Source organism: Capra hircus, chromosome 1 (assembly GCF_001704415.2).
Source record: "Capra hircus breed San Clemente chromosome 1, ASM170441v1, whole genome shotgun sequence".
In the NCBI taxonomy this organism is placed as follows: domain Eukaryota; kingdom Metazoa; phylum Chordata; class Mammalia; order Artiodactyla; family Bovidae; genus Capra; species Capra hircus.
The window spans coordinates 64773106-64795270 of NC_030808.1; the positions used below are offsets into that span (position 1 = coordinate 64773106).

General features: G+C 40.0%; 1 protein-coding gene across 1 annotated transcript; it reads right to left on the bottom strand.

Annotated features, from left to right (window-relative positions):
* Positions 553-18709, bottom strand: LRRC58 (leucine rich repeat containing 58). Its single transcript, XM_005675231.3, has 4 exons — positions 18103-18709; positions 5833-5961; positions 4185-4462; positions 553-977 (listed from the first exon to the last, which is right to left on the bottom strand). Exons 1-4 carry the CDS (start codon positions 18600-18602, stop codon positions 769-771), a joined length of 1116 nt encoding a protein of 371 aa, XP_005675288.3. The 5' UTR covers positions 18603-18709; the 3' UTR covers positions 553-768.

Below are 22165 nucleotides of genomic sequence, written 5' to 3' on the forward strand. Positions count from 1 at the left end.
ATAAAAGTGATTTGTTTAGACAAAAATGAAGTTAAGGTGGCTATGAGCTCAGATGTCAGATATACATTTGTTTACCTAGCTCTGTTAAAGCATATTTTAAACCATTCTGCATAGTATGTCAGGTTATAGGCTGCTCTGGTATCATTTCTTGAATAAATTTCTAAATTCTTGTTATGATTAAGGCACTATTACAGTCACTGCTGGATTATACAAGGATAACAACAATCACATAGAACAAAGGAGCAGAACTGAAGAGTTTTTAAACCCCACATAAGAGTTATATCCCTTCCTTTGCCAGTTAGGTCCTATGTAACCATCTGTGAGCTTATCTGAAAAACGGTAATCTAGACATATGGGCAATACAAGAAAGGAGGGTTAATCCTGTTATGGTATAGGTTCAACCTAAACTCAAGGACAACATTACAGTTGCGATAATTTCTATCTTCATGTCAACTGTCACAAGCCAAAGCACTGGTGGTTCATTATAGTACTGCTCTGCAGAATGATTCTGTGTGTGATCCATTCTGCTGTGCGATTCATGCAAAGCTTGAAAACTGCAAACAATCAGCTATATTTGAAACTGCCATTCACAGCGAATTATATTCCAAGAATCCAAACATGGAACTGGGCTTCTTCCTGAATGGCAAGAAACACAAAATCTCAACTGTGTCATGGACATTTAAGATCCAGTTTTAACCTCAAAGTCCATTCTCTTTTCTAACCACCTCTGCTCAGTCTTTTAGCGTTTCACACCACTCTGCACCCTTTTCAACCAAGAAGAACTTTCTGCATTCTGTGTGCAGCCACACTAGCTTCATCTTCTGAGTCGGATTCACTCTGGGATGTGGAGCTGTGAGAGGCAGAACTGCAAGGGGAAGAGCATTCTGGCGAACACAGGTAGTGCATCAGAGGGAGGCGGTATTTCCCACAGAAGTCCACAAATTTAATTTGTCTGACGCAGCAATCAAAGTAGACTCCTGGAGAGAAGGAAGAATAAGTACAAAGTAATCATTACAAAGCAAAGCAAAGAGCCGCGGTTTCTTTTTAATCCTATATTCATCACTCTGAAAAAATACCTTACAATTTTCTTTTTTGAGAATCTTAAGCAGAGGTAGTGGATGCTTCCATAGTTGTTTACAGAAATACTGGAAAGTCTTAGAGATATCAAGCTGACTGCAAAGAAAAGGTCAGGAGATTTACTTTAAAGAGAGCTGGCATTAAAAGGACACTGTTGACTCAGCTTCTTGCTTCTGGTGACTTGGTAGACAGTGGCTGATGGAGATTATAGGATACCTAAAGTGCCCTTTAAGCCACTCCGTGGTACTACCATACAGTCAAGGAACTTAAAAAAAGGAAACACACACACACACCTAAAGTGCCCTTTAAGCCACTCCATGGTACTACCATACAGTCAAGGAACTTAAAAAAAGGAAACACACACACACACACAAAACTCCTTTGATAATGATCTTAAAGAATTCATATCTCCACCGGGTCTAACTGTACAGCTTCAAAGCTGTTTCACTACCGATCTCACCTGACTTTCATGCTATTATATACTGCGACACAGACTGAAACTAGTAATTAGCTTTTCTGATGCCTAATTTAGTGCTCCTGATCTGTGGCCCTTCAGCTACGTAAAAACACAGCTAGTAATGACAGGAAACCAGAGGCTGCTGTGTCATGGGCTTCCAGCTGTTCCTCCTCCTGCACGCCTCTAACTACGAAGGCTGTCACAAGAGCTGCAGTGTTAATTGGAACACCTAGAACCCTGGGTCCCATCGCCTCTCTGGAGAAGAATCTCAACCTTTACACTCTACTTAAGATTCCTCTGGCACCAATTACTCTGTGTATATAACATATGGGACCAAAATAAAAAGATGTGGTCCAAGCAAAGGACAACTTTTCTCCTATTTATTTTTCTTCTGTTATTTCTCCACGGACTTTCTGATTTTGTGATCCTGTAGTAAGTCAGTATAACTGATAGTTTAAAAAGGGAAATTCATAGTATGTTACTTCAAACAATGTAGGGAAGTAGACCAACTCAATAAACTGATCAATCAATATTAACAATAAGTTTCCATAATGTGCTAGCTTCTAAAACAGAAGTAATAAAGCATTTATAAAATTAAGCATTATAGAGTTGCTGTTGCTTAGTCACTAAGTCGCGTTTGACTCTGCGACCCCACGGACTGTAGCCAGCCAGGTTCCTCTGTCCATGGGATTTCCCAGGCAAGAACACTGGAGTGGGTTGCCATTTCCTTCTCCAGGGGATCTTTTCCACCAAGGGACTAACCCTGCATCTCTTGCATCTTCAAGCACTGGCAGGAGGATTCTTAACCACTGAACCACCAGGGAGCCCATTATAAAACAGTATAATACTATCTGCCATTTGTAAGATCTCTAGACTATACAAAGACAAATTATCTCACTAAATAAAAAATTACTTTTGTTTATATAGTTCAACAACTAAGGAATCTGAGGGGGAAAATGTCAATGGTTCACTTCAGATTATCTCAAATTTTAAGCTAATAACGTAAAAAGTATTTTTGTTCCTAAGATAAATAACATAGCAGTATACTAAAGAACTCATTAAGAAGCCATTTAAGAGAGACAGGAGAATTCTTGTAGAGGTCCATTTCTAGAAAAGAAAGAAAGTGAAGTTGCTCAGTCGTGCCCGACTCTTTGCAACCCCGTGGACTATAGTCTACCAGGCTCCTCAGTCCATGGAATTTTCCAGGCAAGAGTACTGGAGTGGGTTGCCATTTCCTTCTCCAGGGGATCTTCCCAACCCAGGGATTGAACCCAGGTCTCCTGTATTGCAGGCATATGCTTTACTATCTGAGCCACCAGGGAAGGATAGATTCAAAGAGATTAGATACAGACTATTAAGCCTGAGGGCCTGGTGTGAGTGTTGTCTCTTACCACTGTTAAAGTCAACTTGGAAAGGAGAACCAGAGAAAACCAAAAGCACTTCTAACTTGGCACAGCAATCTCTACTTCTAAGAATAAGTACCCAGAAATGGCCCAGAGCAGTGTCATTTTTCTTTTTTTAAACTATCAGTATCCTTTTGACCTTTAATATTCTTTGAGAAACTTAAGTCACCTTCTCTCTTTTTAACCTTGTAAGTTTTCAAGGTATAATAGGACCTTGAAAGCCGGGGAACACCTCAGCTCTGATCATATTTATGCAGCATTTTCCTGGCACCCACATTTATCCTACAATAATAAAAACCTTCCTGTACCCCTATTAAGTTGGATTTTTTTAAATAACAAGTCTTTTATGAGGGAGACAAAATAAACTGACCTGCTATCATTTACCAATTTTACTCCATACACCCTGGCGCTTCAGGCCCTTCATAACCTGGCCTCAGTGTACCTTTTACTCTTCTCTCATTACTCCTTTAACTGTATATTTCAGTCAAATTGTTACTCATCTGACATTTTTTTGCTTTCGTTCCCAATTTTACTCTCTCCAGCTGAAAAGTTTTCTATCCTCAATCAAACCATATCAAAATTCAACTCATGTTTCAAGAACTGTCTCATCTTTTCCAGATCTAATAAAGGTACTTTCTCCCTTCTATGATTTCCAATAGTATTTTGGATTCCTACTTTACTCTGAGTTACATTACATTATTCAATTCTCTCCAAATGCCCTAAACTCAAGAAATTTTGAATCATGAATTTAAAAGAATATAGAATTCCAAGATAAATTCTGAAATTGGGACTTGTTCATCCTATTCTCATACATTTTGAATTATATTTTACAAAGGTACCTGATACTCAGAATGCTAAGTCTAAAAAAAGTCCTTCAAATAAACATGAAAGGTAGCTAAACATTTTAGAGACTCTTCTAAAGCATTTAGAACTATTTATGCTTTGTTTCCTCTCTTATTACCAATTTAGCTTATCCTATGATAGTTCCATGACAGGATAAGACTTTTTTTGCCTTGTTTATGAATTTGAAAGTACCATGAAAAGAAGAAATAAGAAAAGAAAGAAGAGGCGGGGGAGGAAGGAAGGAACACAGACAGGGTGAAATGTCTCACCATCTGGTAAAAGGGTGAAAAGATCAAGCAAACAAACTACCTTTTTCTGAAAGAAGACAGCTAATTGTAACAACATTTAGATCATTAATTTAAAAAGTAACTAAATGAATGGGTAACAGGACACAATTAACTTACCTCCACACTTTGGGTTTGGACAATTGCTGGCTAAACTCAAGTATCTAAGAAGATTCCCAGGAAGATCATAGGGAGTGTAGGAAATATTTCGAATTTTAATGGTCCGTGCAGCTAACTCCAGGAGAGTTGGAGGATCATAGGTTAAATCTCTAACAAAACGAACAACCAGTGGGTTCCCTCGCAAACTCAGTTCTTCCAAATGAATAAGGTTGAGGATCTCTCGAGGCAGGTATGTCAGCAAGTTATTGTGAAGACTAAGGGAACGAAGTGAATGCAACCTAGAATGAAGGCAGTACAAAAATCAACAGCCATAAAGCAAGGTAACTACTCAGAAAGTTAAGTGAAGAACTCAATTTCCCCATAAGAATGAGCCATTAAGATTAGTATCAATTCAACTAAAATTAAAAGATGCTGAAACTAAATTAGAACCCAAATTTGTGTATGTCATGGAATCTTAAAGAGCTCCAAATACTTAGAAAGCATTCTGTGTTAGCTGATATAAATACTAGATGTGAAGGCTTTTTTTTTTTTTTTTTTTGGCATGCTTTATTATTCAGATACCTAAAAAAGCAAAGATTTCAAATGCAACAGGAATCAAGCTCCTTCACATTATCTCACTGGGTGTGAATGCTACATAGCAAATATGAGTCAACAAAATTCCATAAAACCTTGGGGAACCTATGCCAAAGTAATACCCTATTTTTGATTACAGATAAGAGGCTCAACAACTATGGAAAACAGCATGGAAGTTCCTCAAAATATTAAAAACAGACCTGTAATATGATCCAGCAATCCCACTCCTGAACATATATTCAGACAAAACTATAATTCAAAAAGATACATGTACCGCTATTTTCACAGAAGCGCTATTTGCAACAGCCAATATGTGGAAACAATCTAAATGTCCATCAACAGATGAATGGATAAAGATGTACACACATGCACGCACACACACACACACACAATGGAATACTACTCAGCGATAAAAAGAATGACATAATGCCATTTGCAGTTACATGCATGGACCTAGATTATCATACTAAGTGAAGGAAGTCAGGAAGAGAAAGACAAATACCATATGATATCACTTACATGTGGAATCTAAAATATAACACAAATGAACATATCTATGAATCAGAAACAGACTCACAGACTAGAAAACATACTTCTGACTGCCAAGGGGAAGTGGAGTAGGGGAAGGAGGATTGGGAGTTTAGGCTTAGAAGATACAAACTGTTACATACAAGATCAACAATACTGTCCTACTGTATAGCACAAGGAACTACATTCAATATCCTTTGATATACCCTAACAGAATATGAAAAAGACATATATATGTATAACTGAATCACTCTGCTGTATAGCAGAACCTAACACAACACTAAATCAACTATACTTCAATAAAATTTTTTTAAATAATACATTTTAAAAGAGAAAAGAGGCTCAGTAATTCTGAGGAATATGTCAGAACATTTAAAAGTAAAATTAAAAATAAGCAACCCAATTCACAGCATACCTCAGAGCTTTCTGTATCATTTACTTTGATAACACTTAATTCTTTTCCACATACAAACCATGTGGGTGAATGCTGGACAGTAATCCCTAAGCACGGATGTGTGTGTACACATAAACTCCTGAAAATACTCACTGTGAAAGCTGAGGAGGCACACTCTGGATTTTGTTGTCACATAATACCAAGTAATTTAGAGAAGGCAGATTTCCTAACTCTGGTGGTATTTCTTTGATGAAGTTTCCTCCCAGATATAAACACTCTAAACTGCAAAAATAAAAAAAAAAAAGTTGGACAAGTACCTCACTGTCTTTATTAAAATGAACACATATCATTTATCCATTCAGCAAATGTTTTATTCAGGATTTGTTTATACAGTCTTTGAAGGAAGAAAGCAATCTTCAGGGAGCTCATATTATAGGTAAACAGACAAGACACACCAATGTGAGACAGTATTATAATTAAATGCAAAATAAGGCATCAAATAAGCATAACGGAATTAAAATACCAAAATGAGCAGACCAATCCATAAATGATACAAGGGTTTAACAAGTAGAGAAATAATAAAAGGACATTAGTTCTGATTAGAAAGGCTCCCGAAAATGTTGTGACTTCAGCTGGATTATGAATTTAATCCATTTAGGATAGCAGGAAAGGGGAACTTCAGGTTGGAAAGAGGGTTTTTATGGGATAATGAGTATACCTTTTGACACGTAATAGAATTCATGTTGAGGAACCCAGAGTACAGCTGGAGAAAGGTCAGATTATAGAAGCCCTGTATTCTATGCTGGTGGGTTTAGATTCGATACATTATCATTTCACTGAAGAATGGAAAAACACACTTAAGTTTATATTTCTTCTTTGCTATTATAGCAACTGTAAACTTCAGAGGCTAACTAAACAAATTATGCAAAACTGAACCACTATTATGAAATTAAAGTTCCAGTTAATCATCTAATAATGCTAACAGTATTTTAGACACAGCAAATATTGCACCTTGTGGTGATGACCGGTAGACAGGCTCTCTCCAAAACTTTCTGGAGCAAGGAGAGCAGAGGTGGCAAAATCAGTTCTTACTATATACCTAAAATGTATACATACAGAGCTTTTCCATTACTATATTATTTTGTCGTCCTGCTATATCTGCTAACTCAGTAGACACTATCATTCTTTTAAGACAACTTTAAATGCAGGGAAAAGTAAGTCTACTCAACTGTTACCCAAATTTCCAGGTTAAGAATTAACTGGGACACTTTTAAAGCTTTAAAAGCCAGACCCCATTCAGATCCACTAAATCAGAGTTCCATGGGAAGGACCTGAGCAGCGGCAGATTTTAGGGTATAAGCTATAATGTTAAAAGAAAAAAACAAATTACCCTGCAGAGTTACAGTGAATTACAATCTAAATTAGCATTTAAGAGCACTCATTACCCTATAGCTCCGCCAATACTTACTATCATCACTTGCTTTATCCCTTTTTCCTATTTAATATTTTTTTTACTACTTAGCCGGTGTGAAAAATGATACCATTCTGTACTTGTAATCGTCTCTCATTATTAGTGAAGTTTAGCATCTTTTTGTGTTTGGAGCCATTTGTACATCTTTAGAAAACAGCCTATTCCTATCCTTTACCTGTTTTTCTCATGGGTTATATGGCTTTCTCTTATTAATCTGTTGGGAGTTTTGTTGTTGTTAAACATATGTTCTGCATAACCTTGTGCTTCTGTGGCCTGGAGCATTTGTTCACATTTTGTATGTGTAAAAAGAATGTGGAGCTATTAGGATTGAGCTTGTTAATTGTGCAATTCAATTTTTTTATAATCTCTCATGATTTCACCTTCTTATTCCAATGGTTAATTTTCTATTAGAACCATGGTCTTTCTACTTCCCTTTAGTGTGAGCATCTTACATGCGTGCTAAGCTGCTTCAGTCGTGTCTGACTTTCTGTGATCCTATTGGCTGCAGCCTGCCAGGCTCCTCTATCCATGGGATTTTCCAAGCAAGAATACTGGAGTGGTTTGCCATGCCCTCCTCCAGGGGATCTTCCCGACCCAAGGACTGAACTTGAGTCTCCTCTGCACTGCAGGCAGATTCTTTACCACTGAGCCACCGAAGAAACTTCCCTTCAGAGTTTTGTCAATTTTTGCTCTCTTTCTCCTCAAAATATGGAAGCTATACTGAAGATCCATTCAGGTTCATGACTATTATAACTTCTTGTTGCATCATTCCTTAATTCACATGAAGCATTTCTCATTCTTCCTTCTAATCCATTTCACCTTAAAATCTACTTCCTCTAATTATCAATACTGTCTACCAGTTTTATTTTTGTTAGTATTTATATCATTTAATTATAGCTCCTCCATTTACCAGTGTAAGAATTTGTGCCCCTTACTTAATCGCATTATCTCCCAGTTTCCTCTTTAAAATGGAGTAACATTACTATATAATAGAATCAACAAATAGGAACTAGGCACTGACCATGTGCCAGGTACCGTTCTGCGTATATAGTGTAAATAAGACCAAGTTCTTGACCTTAAGAAGAAGTAAATCAATAAATGTATACATATTATGCCAGATAGTTTTAAGTGCTATGAAGAAAAATGGAGGTAATCAGACAGTGATGGAAGTGATATTGTAGATGTTCCTGTTATTGTTTATAGTCACTAAGTCGTGTCCAACTCTGCAGTCCCAAGGACTGCAGCACACCAGGCTCCTCTGTCCAAGAGTTTGCTCAAACTCATGTCCTTTGAGTTGATGATGCTATCTAACCATTTCATCCTCTGTTGCCCCTTTCTCCTTCTGTCCTCAATCTTTCCAAGCATTAGAGTCTTTTCCAATGAGTCAGCTCTCAGCATCAGGTGGCCAAAGTATTGGAGCTTCAGCTTCAGTCCTTCCAATGAATAATTAAGGTTGAATTCCTTTAGGATTGACTGGTTGGATCTCCTTGCAGACCAAGGGACTCTCAAGAGTCTTCTCCAGCATCACAATTTGAAAGCATCAATTCTTTGGGACTCAGCCTTCTTTATGGTCCAACTCTCACATGCGTACATGACTACTGGAAAAAAATCATAGCTTTGACTATATGCACCTCTGTCGGCAAAGTGATGTCTTTGCTTTTAATATCTCTAGCTTTGTCATAGCTTTCCATCCAAGGAAGAAGAGTCTTTTTAATTTCATGATTGCAGTCACGATCTGCAGTGATTTGGGAACCCAAGAAAATAAAATCTGTCACTGCTTGCACTTTTCTCCCTTCTATTTGCTATGAAGTGATAGGACTCGGTGCAATGATCCTATTTTCTTTTTCTTTAATGTTGAGTTTCAAGCCAGCTTTTTCACTTTCCTCTTTCATCCTCATCAAAAGGCCCTTCAGTTCCTCTTTACTTTCTGTCATTAGAATGGTTGCATATCTAAGGTTGCTGATATTTCTCTTGGCAATCCTGATTCCAGCTTGTACCCTGCATATTAGTTAAATAACAGGGTGACAACATACAGCCTTATTGCATTCCTTCCCAATTTTGAACCAGTCTGTTGTTCCATGTCCATTTCTAACTGTTGCTTCCTGACCTACGTAAAGGTTTCTCAGGAGATAGGTTAGGTGTCTGGTACTCCCATCTCCTTAAGAATTTTTCACAGTTTATTGTGATCCACACAGGCTTTAGCATAGTCAATGAAGCAGAAGTAGATGCTTTTGTGGAATTCCCTTGCTCTCTCCATGGTCCAACAACTGTTGGCAATTTTATCTCTGGTTCCTCTGCCTCTTTGAAACCCAGTTTGTACATGCGAAAGTTCTCAATTCACATACTGCTGAAGCCTAGCTTGAAGGACAGTAAGCATAACCTTGTGTAATGAGCACAACTGTATGGTAGCCTGAACATTCTTTAGCATTGCCCTTCTTTGGGACTGGAATAAAAACCAACCTTTCCCAATCCTGTGGCCGATGCCAGGCCTTCCAAATTTGCTGACATATTGAGTGCAGCACTTTCATAGCATCATCAGCATCATCTTTTAGGATCTGAAATAGCTCAGCTGGAATACCATCACCTCCACTAGCTTTGTTCATAGTATGCTTCCTGAGGCCTGCTTGACTTCACGCTCTAGGTTGTCTGGCTGTAGGTGAGTGACCACATCATCATGGTTATCCAGGTCATTAGGTCCTTTTTGGTTCTTCTGTGTATTTTTGCCACGTCTTCTTAATCTCTTCTGCTTCTGTTAGGTCCTTACCATTTCTGTCCTTTATCATGCCTATCCTTGCATGAAAAGTTTCCCTGATACCTCCTATTTTCTCAGAGATCTCTAGTCTTTCCCATTCTATTGATTTCCTCTATTTCCTTACAATGTTCATATAAGGAGGCATTCTTATCTCTCCTTGCTATTCTCCAGAACTCTGCATTCAGTAGAGTACACTGGGTGGCCAGAAAAGGTTTATCTTAGGAGGTGACACCTGAATGGAGATCTGATTGAAATGACTGAGGGAGTACAAATCTCTGAGGTGGAAAAAAGCTTGGTGTGCTGTGAAAGAGCAACACAGCCAGTGTGGGTACATCAGGCTGACAGAGGGGGTTTAGTGGAGGTTGGGGAAGTCAGAAAGGTAGCCTGGGAAAGCCAGATCACAGAGGACCTTCAGGCCTTAGCAAGGATTTTGAATTTATCCTAGGCAGAAGGGGTGTGAACAAAGGCTAGTTGTGTAACTCGACTTACACTTTAGAAGGATCACTTCCGTTACTGCATGGAAAACAACAGAAGTGGCAGATAGAGGCAAGTGCAATGGGAGGGGTGAGAGCAGGAAGACCAGACTGGAACCTACAGCAGTCAAGTTCAGATGTAAAATGATAGAGAGGTGCTTGGTACATCTTTTTCTACCCTTTAACTTTAAACCTACTGAGGTATTTCTATTTTAGGTGAAACTCTTGTAAACAGTGCACAACATGAATGTTGATATGTTTGCCCTGGTGTTTTCTATTACCATGGTGTATCTCAGTATCTTTTTCCCAACAGCCTGCTTTTGGCTGTGTCCATCAAGTTTCCTTTTGTCTCACTCCTCCTCTATTATTTTGAATTGTATGTACTACATCTATTTCGTTAGTAGTTACCCCTTCAATTTTCTTTGCCCTTCTTCTCACCCCCAAACATATATCCATGCTCCCTTCTCTGCCATCTTCATATTATCATCTAGAATTAGTTCTACCTTGATTTGAAAATAAACTGAAATTTATTCCCAATCAATAATTACTCAGAATCATCAGTAAGTTTTATCAATTTCTCTGTTCACCACTGTTTTTGGCAGTTGCTATTTCTTTTAAAGTTCATTTTTCTTGGAGTACATCCTTTAGAAATTCTTTCAGTATGGACTCACAGTTGTTCATCTTTAAGTCCTTTATCTCTGATGTTTTTATATTTTCCCTTCACACCTGAGTAACAGCTTGGCTGGGCATAAAATTCTAGGTTGACAAATACTTTTCCTTAGCACAAGGAAGATATTGTTCTACTATCTTGTTACACCCCATATTATTATTATTCTTTGAAGGCAATCTCTGCTTTACTTCTTATTAGGAGTTTTCACGATCTTTTTTCTTTATCCTTACTGTTCTAAAAGGTTTTTTTATGATGTATCAAGATACCAGTTTAGAGTGCTCTCTTTCTTTAATGGTGGGAAATTCTCAACTACTATTACTTCTGGCACTGCCTTTCCTATATTCTCTCTATTCTCTTTCTGGAATTTCTAGCAAATAGCACTTTGAACTTCAGGATCTATTTTCCACCTTGGCTAACATTTCTTTCATACTTTCTACTTCTTTATCTTTTTGTGTGGCATTTCAGAGTATCTCAGTAATCTCTTTTTGCTTACTGATTCACAGCTCACCAGCTGACTTCAGTCTGCCAATCAGCCCACCGAGTTCCTAGTCAGATATTTTTATTTCTGGAAATTCCAGTTGGGGTTTTCATAGTTATCAGTTTTAAAACTTCTTCTTCTTTTTTTTGCACTGATGAAGTTCCCTCCTTTATCCTCTGAAGTTAGGAAATAAACCTAAAGTCCTTTACGGACTGCCTTATACGTATTTTCTCAGATAAAATTTCTTTTATTTATTGATTTTCTTATCTGTATTTCATAATCTCAGCCTTCCTTGATGTATGGTGATTCAAAGAGCCAATCTGAATCTGAATCTCTGTCATTTAAAAAATATACTTATGATACCTCTTTTCTATTTCTTATTGGGTGAATCTTTTCAAGACTTCATTTCTCTCTTTAGATTTACAATGCTCAATAAAAGTAAACAGAAAACTTTAATCCTGATAGCCTATTTTATTTTTCTCTTTTAAGTATTACCTTGTGGCAAAAATCAATAGTTTAGTTCAGTCACTCAGTCGTGTCTGACTCTTTGCGACCCCATGAATCACAGCACGCCAGGCCTCCCTGTCCATCACCAACTCCCAGAGTTCACTCAGACTCACGGCCATCGAGTCAGTGATGCCATCCAGCCATCTCATCAATACAATACAATAATCAATAGTCTGGATACAAAACTGAATTCTCCTACATGTAAGTGCTTAAGCACTGGTGAAAGAGGTTCCTAGGCAAGCTTTTTTTTTTTTTTATCTTACAGATTATGGTATAAGTTATTTCTCAGTTACTTAGAAATTTTTATTTTTCAAACATGAGAGCTACAAGAATAGACTGGAATGGAATAGAGTAGAGTAGAAAAGAATATTTGGAATCCAAAACAGAAACTTCTCTGGGAAAAGAACACTTTTTAGTGAGACCACTAGGAAAAAAAATTTTAGCATACTGGGAAGTCCTTTTATAAAGGATCTGATAGTAAAATAACAACTTGCAATTCAGTCTAGTGGGGAAGAAAAGAAAAGAAAGTGATGAAAGGGACAAGTGAATCTGACAGCAAATATAAATATGGTCCTCTCTATACATTTAAGTCAGGAACTAAGAGAAACTACCATCTGGTAGCCAGTTATTACTTAGTGTTTTCTCTCAGTGTTTTGGAGTCGGCGGGGAAGTACACAGAAAGGATGCCAAACTTTTAATAGTTAATGTGACTTTGGCAGAAAAAGATATGCTGTCCCAAAATATAACCAAATCTATGATTTCAAAACCATATGAATCTCTGTGCAACTGATGGGTATCATTAATTAACATATACAATCAGCATATTAAATTTACATTTTAGGCTTATGTACCACTTTCAAACTCAAATAATTTCCAAAGTTCTCGGACTTAAAAGGTTTTCAATGATTTGTGGGAATTACATTTCTAAAACACACTCTACTATTTCCAAACATGCTTTTCGATGAGGATAAAGGAAACTACTGTAGAATTTAAAGCAAAACTGTAGTGTTTATGTTTAAAAGTTCTTGTGTTTGTCCGCATTGCAACTCTGTTACTCAGCCTTGAAACAATTCTATTCTTTTGGTGTTTGACAGATAATAAAAATCAGGAAAATCATTCACAAAATTTAGAGGACAATTCTTCCTTTCATTTTTGTTTAGGGTTAACAGGCCTACCTTAAATTTGTTTCCTGAAGAGTATCTCACCTCTCCAATCCTTTGGGATACTGGGTGCCTTTCTTCTAGGAAGCCCAGTAACCCACTAGAAACATACACTAGGCTCCCCTCAGTGCCAAACAACTGAAACACAGGTGTAAGCAGGACATGTTTTGTTTTTCCACCCAAACAAAAATGATGTTAAATATAACAAAAATACACATGAGTCCTATATTATGGTTGGTAACAGGCAGCTGGAATTAAAGTAAGATAGATTGGTTCATAAAGATGCAGAACACAGAAAATAAGAAAAACACAGAAAGCTAAGAATCATACACTTGTGGATCGAGAAAGCTGTTTTCCTGAGGTAGCATGTCCATGCTAAATAATTTTCAAATACTCACCACAGGCTTTTGAAGTACATTATATGTTCAAAAGCAGCACAAAGGGAGGAATCATTTCTTGGTATTTGCCCCAGACTAAGGCATTGAAAGAAAGAAGTCAGAAGGAAGAATTGAGAGACAGAGAAAAACTCAGTATGTGACTCTAAATGGGTAAAGAGTTTTGATTTAAATTTTACTGCATTCTATTTATCATCTGGTTGAGTCCTCTCTTTAGTAAGATATCAACCTATTGCATGCTAGGTTCAAAACATTCCAGGACATTAATATTTAGTTTTTATTTCTATCACAATTCTCATATTTTTAATTTCTAAAGCCACCCGGAAAAGGTCAGTTTTCATTCCAATCCCTAAGAAAGGAAATGCCAAAGAATGCTCAAACTACCACACAATTGCACTCATCTCACATGCTAGTAAAGTAATGCTCAAAATTCTCCAAGCCAGGCTTCAGCCATACATGAACTGTGAACTTCCAGATATTCAAGCTGGTTTTAAAAAAAGCAGAGGAACCAGAGATCAAATTGCCATCATCCGCTGGATCATCAAAAAAGCAAGAATTCCAGAAAAACATCTATTTCTGCCTTATTGACTATGTCAAAGCCTTTTGATTGTGTGGATCACAATAAACTGTGGAAAATTCTGAAAGATATGGCAATATCAGACCACCTGACCTGCCTTTTGAGAAATCTGCATGCAGGTCAGGAAGCAACAGTTAGAACTGGACATGGAACAACAGACTGGTTCCAAATAGGAAAAGGAGTGCGTCAAGGCTGTATGCTGTCACCCTGCTTATTTAACTTATATGCAGAGTACATCATGAGAAATGCTGGACTGGATGAAGCAACAAGCTGGAATCAAGATTGCTGGGAGAAATATCAATAACCTTAGATATGCAGATGACACCATCCTTATGGCAGAAAGAGAAGAACTAAAGAGCCTCTTGATGAAAATGAAAGAGGAGAGTGACAAAGTTGGCTTAAAGCTCAACATTCAGAAAACTAAGATCATGGCCTCCGGTCCCATCACTTCATGGCAAACAGATGGGGAAACAGTGACACACCTTCTTTTGGGGGGCTCCAAAATCACTGAAGCTGGTGAGTGCAGCCATGAAATTAAAAGACACTTACTCTTTGGAAGGAAAGTTATGACCAACCTAGAGAGCAGATTAAAAAAGCAGAGACATTGCTTTGCCAACAAAGGTCCGTTTACTCAAGACTATGGTTTTTCCAGTAGCCATATATGGATGTGAGAGTTGAACTATAAAGAAAGCTGAGCGCCAAAGAATTGATGCTTTTGAACTGTGGTGCTGGAGAAGACTCTTGAGAGTCCCTTGGACTGCAAGGAGATCCAACCAGTCAATCCTAAAGGAAATCAGTCCTGAATATTCATTGGAAGGACGGATGCTGAAGCTCCAATATTTTGGCCACCTGATGCGAAGAACTGACTCATTTGAAAAGACCCTGATGCTGCGAAAGATTGAAGGCAGAAGAAGGGGATGACAGAGGATGAGATGGTTGGATGGCATCACCGACTCAATGGACATGAATTTGAGTAAACTCTGGGAGTTGGTGATGGACAGGGAGGCCTGGCGTGCTGCAGTCCAGGGGTCACAAAGAGTCAGACATGACTGAGCAACTGAACTGACTGCCTGACTGTAAGCCACATCAGGCAAATAGTGAAACAGGTCATGGTCAAAACAAGAATTATACCTACTTTTCCAACACTGTAAGAACAAAACCAAGTTTGTCCATATATTAGCTGATGTATACCTACTTGTTGAATAAGAACTTCATATTTTGATGGAAAGAATCTGCATCCACAACCTCATGATTCACACTGAGCCTAATTTACTCCAGCAGAATGAATTTAATGATAAAAATAGGATTTTCACCTTGTACTTATTTGTTATTCTTCAAAGTCATCTTTCAGAAACCACTTATTAAAAATTTTATCACTAGGATCAACTGAGTACAGGAAACACACATCAAGATAACCTGCTAAATCTGGAGGGTCAAATCCATCAATTAAGCCAGGACTATTTACTTGTTATTCCTTCCTGGAAGGATGGAAGGTGGGGAAAAACGGAACCTTTCCATGGATTATACACTCTGCACACAAAATACATCAAGGTTACCAATGAGGTCGAGGGAGCCCATGTATATTCTAAGAGAAAATGGTGTTCTTGGGCAGGTACTTTAGTTAGGGTTTGAGTATGCCTCTCCTTTTTTGAAGCTTTAATGTATTATTTCAGTAGTAAATAGTAAGCAGCCTATGAGGACTGAACCACATGAATCTCACTGTCACTATTTGGCCTCAAGCAAATCACTGATACTAAATCTCATTTCTTCATCTGTAAAGAGAAGAGGGCGAATCAGGCCAATTGCCTAGGCTGTCTCTTCTTCTAAGAGTATATAGCATTTCTACATGACCCTTTCAGCCTATATTCAACTAGTGTCTATATTTGTGAGATTTTAATTGTGAAAATTAAAAACCATATTTAGAGGACCTACCCCAAGGCCTGCTGCATTCTAAGTATTAAAACAAAATGGGACTTTTGCCTATCTTTTCCCCCATGTGATGGAAATAATATTTATCCTGAGTTTTCCTTAGTATGTTAAAAAAAATTCAAATGCGAATGTTGTACTGCTGCTTCTAAGTCACTTCAGTTGTGTCCAACTACATAACATCAAAATTAGAAAGAACAAGGTTACATTTAAATTCCTCTCCAACTCTTCTATTTCTTACTACGTCTCCTAGCATTACCCTAGTATAAGTTACCATCATCTCTCATTTTACTAGCAAAGACTCCTTCCAACCAGCCTTCAAAGTCTCTTCTCGGCTCTACTCGCTCCCCACTCTATTCCTGCACAGCAGCAAGACAGCCGTGCTTTTATAAAACTCAGGCGTACTTCAAATAAAATCCAAGCTTTACCATGGCCTTCAAGTTATGACACGGCCTAGGATCTGGTCCAAATTTATATTTGCCACCTTTCCTGTTGCTTACTTTCTCACTATGCTCTAGTACAATGTCCTCCTTTCAAAATTTTGGCCTTCAGTCCCTCTTGCCTCAGGGATTTCAAGTGCACCGTTCCTACAGCCTGGACTGATCCAATCCCATCCTCGTTAACTCCTAACTCTACCTTTAAAAGTTCACCTCAAAGGTTACTTGCTCAAACCAAACTAAGTTACTTCATCTCAAGGCACTCCTACTTCTTCACAAAACTTATAACAATTGTAATTAGATAATGCAGTTAACAGCTGTTTAACCTCTCCTCTGTTACAATGCCCCAGGAGGGCAGGATCCCTTTCATCACTGCATCCCCAGCACCTAGGACAGTGCCAGACACAGGGTAGGTACCTCATAAAAATCTGCTGGTGAGTAAACAAAGGGACATCTTGTCCAAACGCCTTCCTTTGCAGATTAGGAAACCGTAGTCAGGATATGTTAAGTGACTTGCCTAAGCTTGGGACACCAAGAGTTCTTACTCTCACTTCAGTGTTTTTTTCACTACACTGAACTCTGAGATCCCTTTGACTCTGAGCTCTAATATCTGGTTATCTCAGAAAACTCAGTAAAGGATGCAAAAATAGTTTACAAATGGTAGTTACTTTTCTTTCACTTTGGACAAAACACTTGCTCTTGCTTTGTTTCTCACTTTATGTAAGGGACTTTTGTTACTTCTCTGCTTCCTTTTTCCATTTAATTCAACATATATTTACTGAATAATCCAGTCAATGAGGCAGATCTGTAAACACGGAGTTACAATCAATAAGGTTAAGTGCAATGGCAGGGTGCATGAGGTACAAAAGAAGTACAGTTCAGACAATAACTAATTGTTGTCCAGGAAGCAGTAAAGGAAAGAAACAAAGAAAAGGCCTTCAAAACAAGTTTTGAAGGATGTACAGGAGTTTGCCAAAGTGCAAGCAACATTCCAGACAAAGGGAACAGCAGTACAGAGGAACTGTACACATATTTAGTCAGTGCCTACAAGGTAAAGCGCACAGATTAGTGAACTCCACAAATACTGGAATACCACAAAACCACAAATTGCTGGTATCGCTACAGAGACAACCGATGGAGCAGGAAATGTAGTGAAAAGCAAGGATCAGCTCCGAGTACCTGATATGTCACGCTACAAAACACAAACATTGGTTTATAGGCATGGAAAACCACCCAAGACTTCGGAGTAAAGAAGTGACATCGGCGGATTTACATTTGTTCGAGTGTGTGCTCGGTTCGGATCACTCCCCCAGACTCCAAAAGACGACAGAAAAACTGTCTTGAAAATCTGCACAGGACAAATACAACAAACCAAACGCTGCTGTCACACCCATCACCTTATTAGATCTTCACTCCAGCTCCACGAGCTGGCAGGGCAGTCCTCGCAGTTAAAGAGTTCAAAAAGAGCCTGAACTAAGATGGGTACGTGACCCCACGGCGCCAAGACCAGGTGGGGGACTCCGGAGCTCCCGGACCCCGTCCCGGGCCTCCCTACTCTCAGGAAGGCACCCGCTCACCTCCTCAAGTTCTCGATCTCGGCCGGGATGCTCTGAAGCTGGTTGCCGCCGAGGCTGAGGGTCTGCAGCGCGCGCAGCTCCAGCAGCGAGGTGGGCACCTCCTGGAAGCAGTTCCCGCTGAGGTTAAGCACCTGGAGGCTGCAGCAGAGCGGTGACTGGGCCAGGCCCTTGGGGAGGGCGCCCGGGCCGCCGAGCCGGTTGTTCTTGGCCAGCAGCGTGCGCAGGCCGCGCAGCGCCAGAAGCTCCGGCCCCAGCGCGGTCAACGCGTTGCCACTCACGTCCAACAGCTGGAGGTGCGGGAAGCCGCTGCCCAGCGCCCGCGGCAGCGACACCAGACGGTTGTGCGGTAGCAGCAGCCGCAGCAGCGCCTCCCGCGCGCCGCGCCGCTCCTCGCCCCGCGCCTCCAGCTCCGACTCCAGCGTCTCGAGAGACACGCTGAGGCGAGACAAGTTCAGTTCGGCCTCCCCGGCTGTAGCCACAGCCCCTCCAGCCTCCTCCATCCCGGCCGCCGCAGAGGGCCGCGCTCGACCCACAGGCCGGGAGCTCTGCGGCGCCCCGGAACCTGAACCGCGGGCTGCGTCGGAAGTGGCGCGGACGGGCGCTAACCCCGCGCGCCCCCGCCGAGTCACACGACGCGAGGCGGCTGGGTGCGCGCGCCGCTCGGGGGCCGGGCTCCGCCTCACGCGGCACTCGGCGCGCGGTGCGGTCGGGGCGCGCCGGGCAGGGGCGGAGACCGGGCGTCCTCGGCGCTACCCAGTTACCCTAGGAATCAGGCAGTGTGTGGGCCGCCACGCTTTATAGTCTTTGGCGTCGGCTGACCTGCCCCCGGGGTCGAGGACCGCCTCGGTAAACAGCCCGGGGACAGTTCAGTTGTTTCGTTTTGAGGGTTCGCGCGTCATGGTGCCCTGGCTTCTCGGTTCCTACCCAGTTTAGGAGTGGGGCCCCTGGTCTGCGGGATTCAGCGAACGCGCAGGAATGTAGTGATTCACCTCCATGACTGCAAGGCCCAGGAATTTCAAGTCCCGGGATTAACCAAGACGACTTTGAAGGGCGGAGGCAGCTGGACTAGAAAATCAGAACTCTTTAGGTTCTTACCTGGGGTTCAGCTCTTAAATAGCCTTATTTCCTCTTACAAGGGATTTAATTTCAGTTTCTCCACCCATAAAATACGGATAATCCTTGCCCTCCTTGCCCTACAGCATTTTTTAAAGGAATGTGTATCAAATAAGGGCCTTTCGCCATTTTAGCTGAAGTACTGTGGTTTTTTGGTTTAAGTTGAAGTGGCTGGAAATGAATCTGGGAGCCATGGAGGAGTTTTAGTTAATTCGAGACAGCTCTAAGTAATCGATCAGTTTAAGAACGCGGAAAGCATTGTGGATTGCCATTTCCTTCTCCAGATTAATGTTTTACTTCAGGGCAAAAACCACAATTTAACTGTGAAAATCTACACTCTGGCTTTAAGTCAGTATTTCTAATTAACATTTTCTACCTGACCCTAAACTAAATCTTTTATGAAATTGCTTTTTATAATTTTGGAAAGTCATGAATAGAAATAAAAATATTTAGTGTCTTTTTTACAAAGTTTATCCATAAAAGTGTTAAAAGATTGTGTGTAACCAATTCCATTAAATTGCTTTCTTCCTGAAAAGGAGAATAAAGTGCTTATTTTCTTGCCAGTCATTTTTGTTTTTAAAACCTAGTGAATTTGAAACCTGTTTCAAAAGGGCCCTTTTAAAAATTAGACTGTCCTTACTTTGGATCAAGATTACGTTAGCAGGAACCTAATACGTGAAAATTGCAAATATTTAATACAGTTTTATGCTCTTAAAAATGTGAATGTGCCTGTGATAAAAAATAAACTTACAGGAATGTAATATAAAATGAGAAAAAAGAATTCAAATATGATTCAGAAATAGAGAAGATCACAAATCAGTGAAATTAAGGGAGGAAAGGCAAAAATAGTCTCAGAGACTGAAGCTACTAGTAGAAAGTTTTAAAGCTTTGTTGAGAGTAATGGAAGGATCCCCCTATTGTTCATAGGAACCCTCTCTATCTCAGGTACTTTGTTGAAGCCAAATGGGTCTAAATAAAGCAGCATCCCTCCATAATCTAGTGGGCCTTGATACTGTCCAGTCAACTTGGAGAGTTCTGAAAACTCCCTGGGAGGTGAAGGAGCTTTAGTGGTTTGTGAACCTTTACAGTGATGGAGGCAATGGGGACCCCAGGAAATGTGAAGGGAAAAGGAGGCAGCATGGTCAGCATGGTGCATTATCTAGAGAAAGAGAGATGGGGTACAGGGAGCTGGGAAAAGGCATGGCATGCTTGCCCACTTAGCAAAACTTCACCAGCAAGTCACTTTTGGGTCAAATTGACTGTTTCAGGATAAGTCTCCTGACTAGAATGTTACTGGGGAAAAAAAGGGGGAGACTAATGAAGAGCTCTTTCTGCTTCAGCCACCCTGTCCAGGTTTCCTGAGGGCAGGAACTGTGTCTCTTTACCTTGGCCCCACACCTGAGACATAGTAGGCACTGGGCAAGTGAATGAAATAAATACATGTATAGGTTTTGGCATGCCTGACTAGGATGGCTGCTATTGCCTAACTGTAGAAGAAACAAAAAATAATCTGAAGAATCATTTTATAAACCATACTCGCTGGGAGACCATGTCCTAAACTATATAAAATGTGGACTTTGGCTTTTATCAGATATAGGTTTCAAGTCTCATCTCTGGAAATCATATTTCTCTTAATCTTGATTTTGTTACTTACTCTACTTAAGTCTTGATCTCATTATCTGATTATTATCTATTTTGTAGGATTATTCAGTTCAGTTCAGTTCAGTCGCTCAGTCATGTCCAACTCTTTGTGACCCCATGAATCGCAGCACGCCAGGCCTCCCTGTCCATCACCATCTCCCAGAGTTAAGAGCTAAGTCTAAAAGGTTTAGCTCAATATGTAGCATAAAGTAAATAATCTGTAAGTGGCAATTATTACTACTAATAATAGCAGTTATTGTTATACCTATTACTCTTTCCCACTTCTTAGTTTATGATCAGGGTAAAAAGAAAGAAAGTTGAGAACAAACTTTACTCAATTTTGTGAAATGGTGGTTTTCTCTTCTGGACCAGGCAATGTTTTAGGGATTAGAATTTGAGAGATTTGTCTGAACTCTCCTTGCCCTTGATCTTGACACCCAAGATATATGCTTATTACCCTATCTCCAAATTATATCAAAACCTCATACCTTCTAACCTTCATCTCAGCTACCTCTGATAAGCAGTACTTTCATTATTTCAAGCTATGTATCAATCTGTCTCCCTCCTCTCCTAACCCCATGTCTCTTCATTCCTCATCTGATGAAGGTCAGTTGCTTAGCCTGGCATGCAGTGTTTTAGATTATTTCCATTGCTGAGTCACTCTGAGGTTGGCTTATCCAGTTTGGCCTCAGATGGTTTAAAGTTCTAACATCTTACCAACTGTAGTCCAAATCTCAAACAACAGTTACTTTCTATTTAAGGCAGCATAGAAGGCAGAGGGAGCTATAATCTTTTCTGAGGAGGAGTCCACCTCTCTGTTTATAGGAGCCTAGAGTGAGTCTGCCAGAGAAGGCAATGGCACCCCACTCCAGTACTTTTGCCTGGAAAATCCCATGGATGGAGGAGCCTGGTAGGCTGCAGTCCATGGGGTCGCTAGAGTCAGACACGACTGAGCGACTTCACTTTCACTTTTCACTTTCATGCGTTGGAGAAGGAAATGGCAACCCACTCCAGTGTTCTTGCCTGGAGAATCCCAGGGAAGGGGAAGCCTGATGGGCTGCCGTCTATGGGGTTGCACAGAGTCGGACACGAGTGAAGCGACTTAGCAGCAGCAGCAGCAGAGTGAGTCTGCCACCAGTTTTGTAACTTAAGGTCTCCCAATTTGGTTACTAGCAGTTCCTTCCTCTCCCTCAGTGTATTCTTGCTATAGAATAGATAGATCAATACTAATTGGTAGATTAAGATTTCCTCATTATCTTTACTGAATCTTTACTGAAGTATGGGATGTCTTTATGCTGAAGATTCAAAT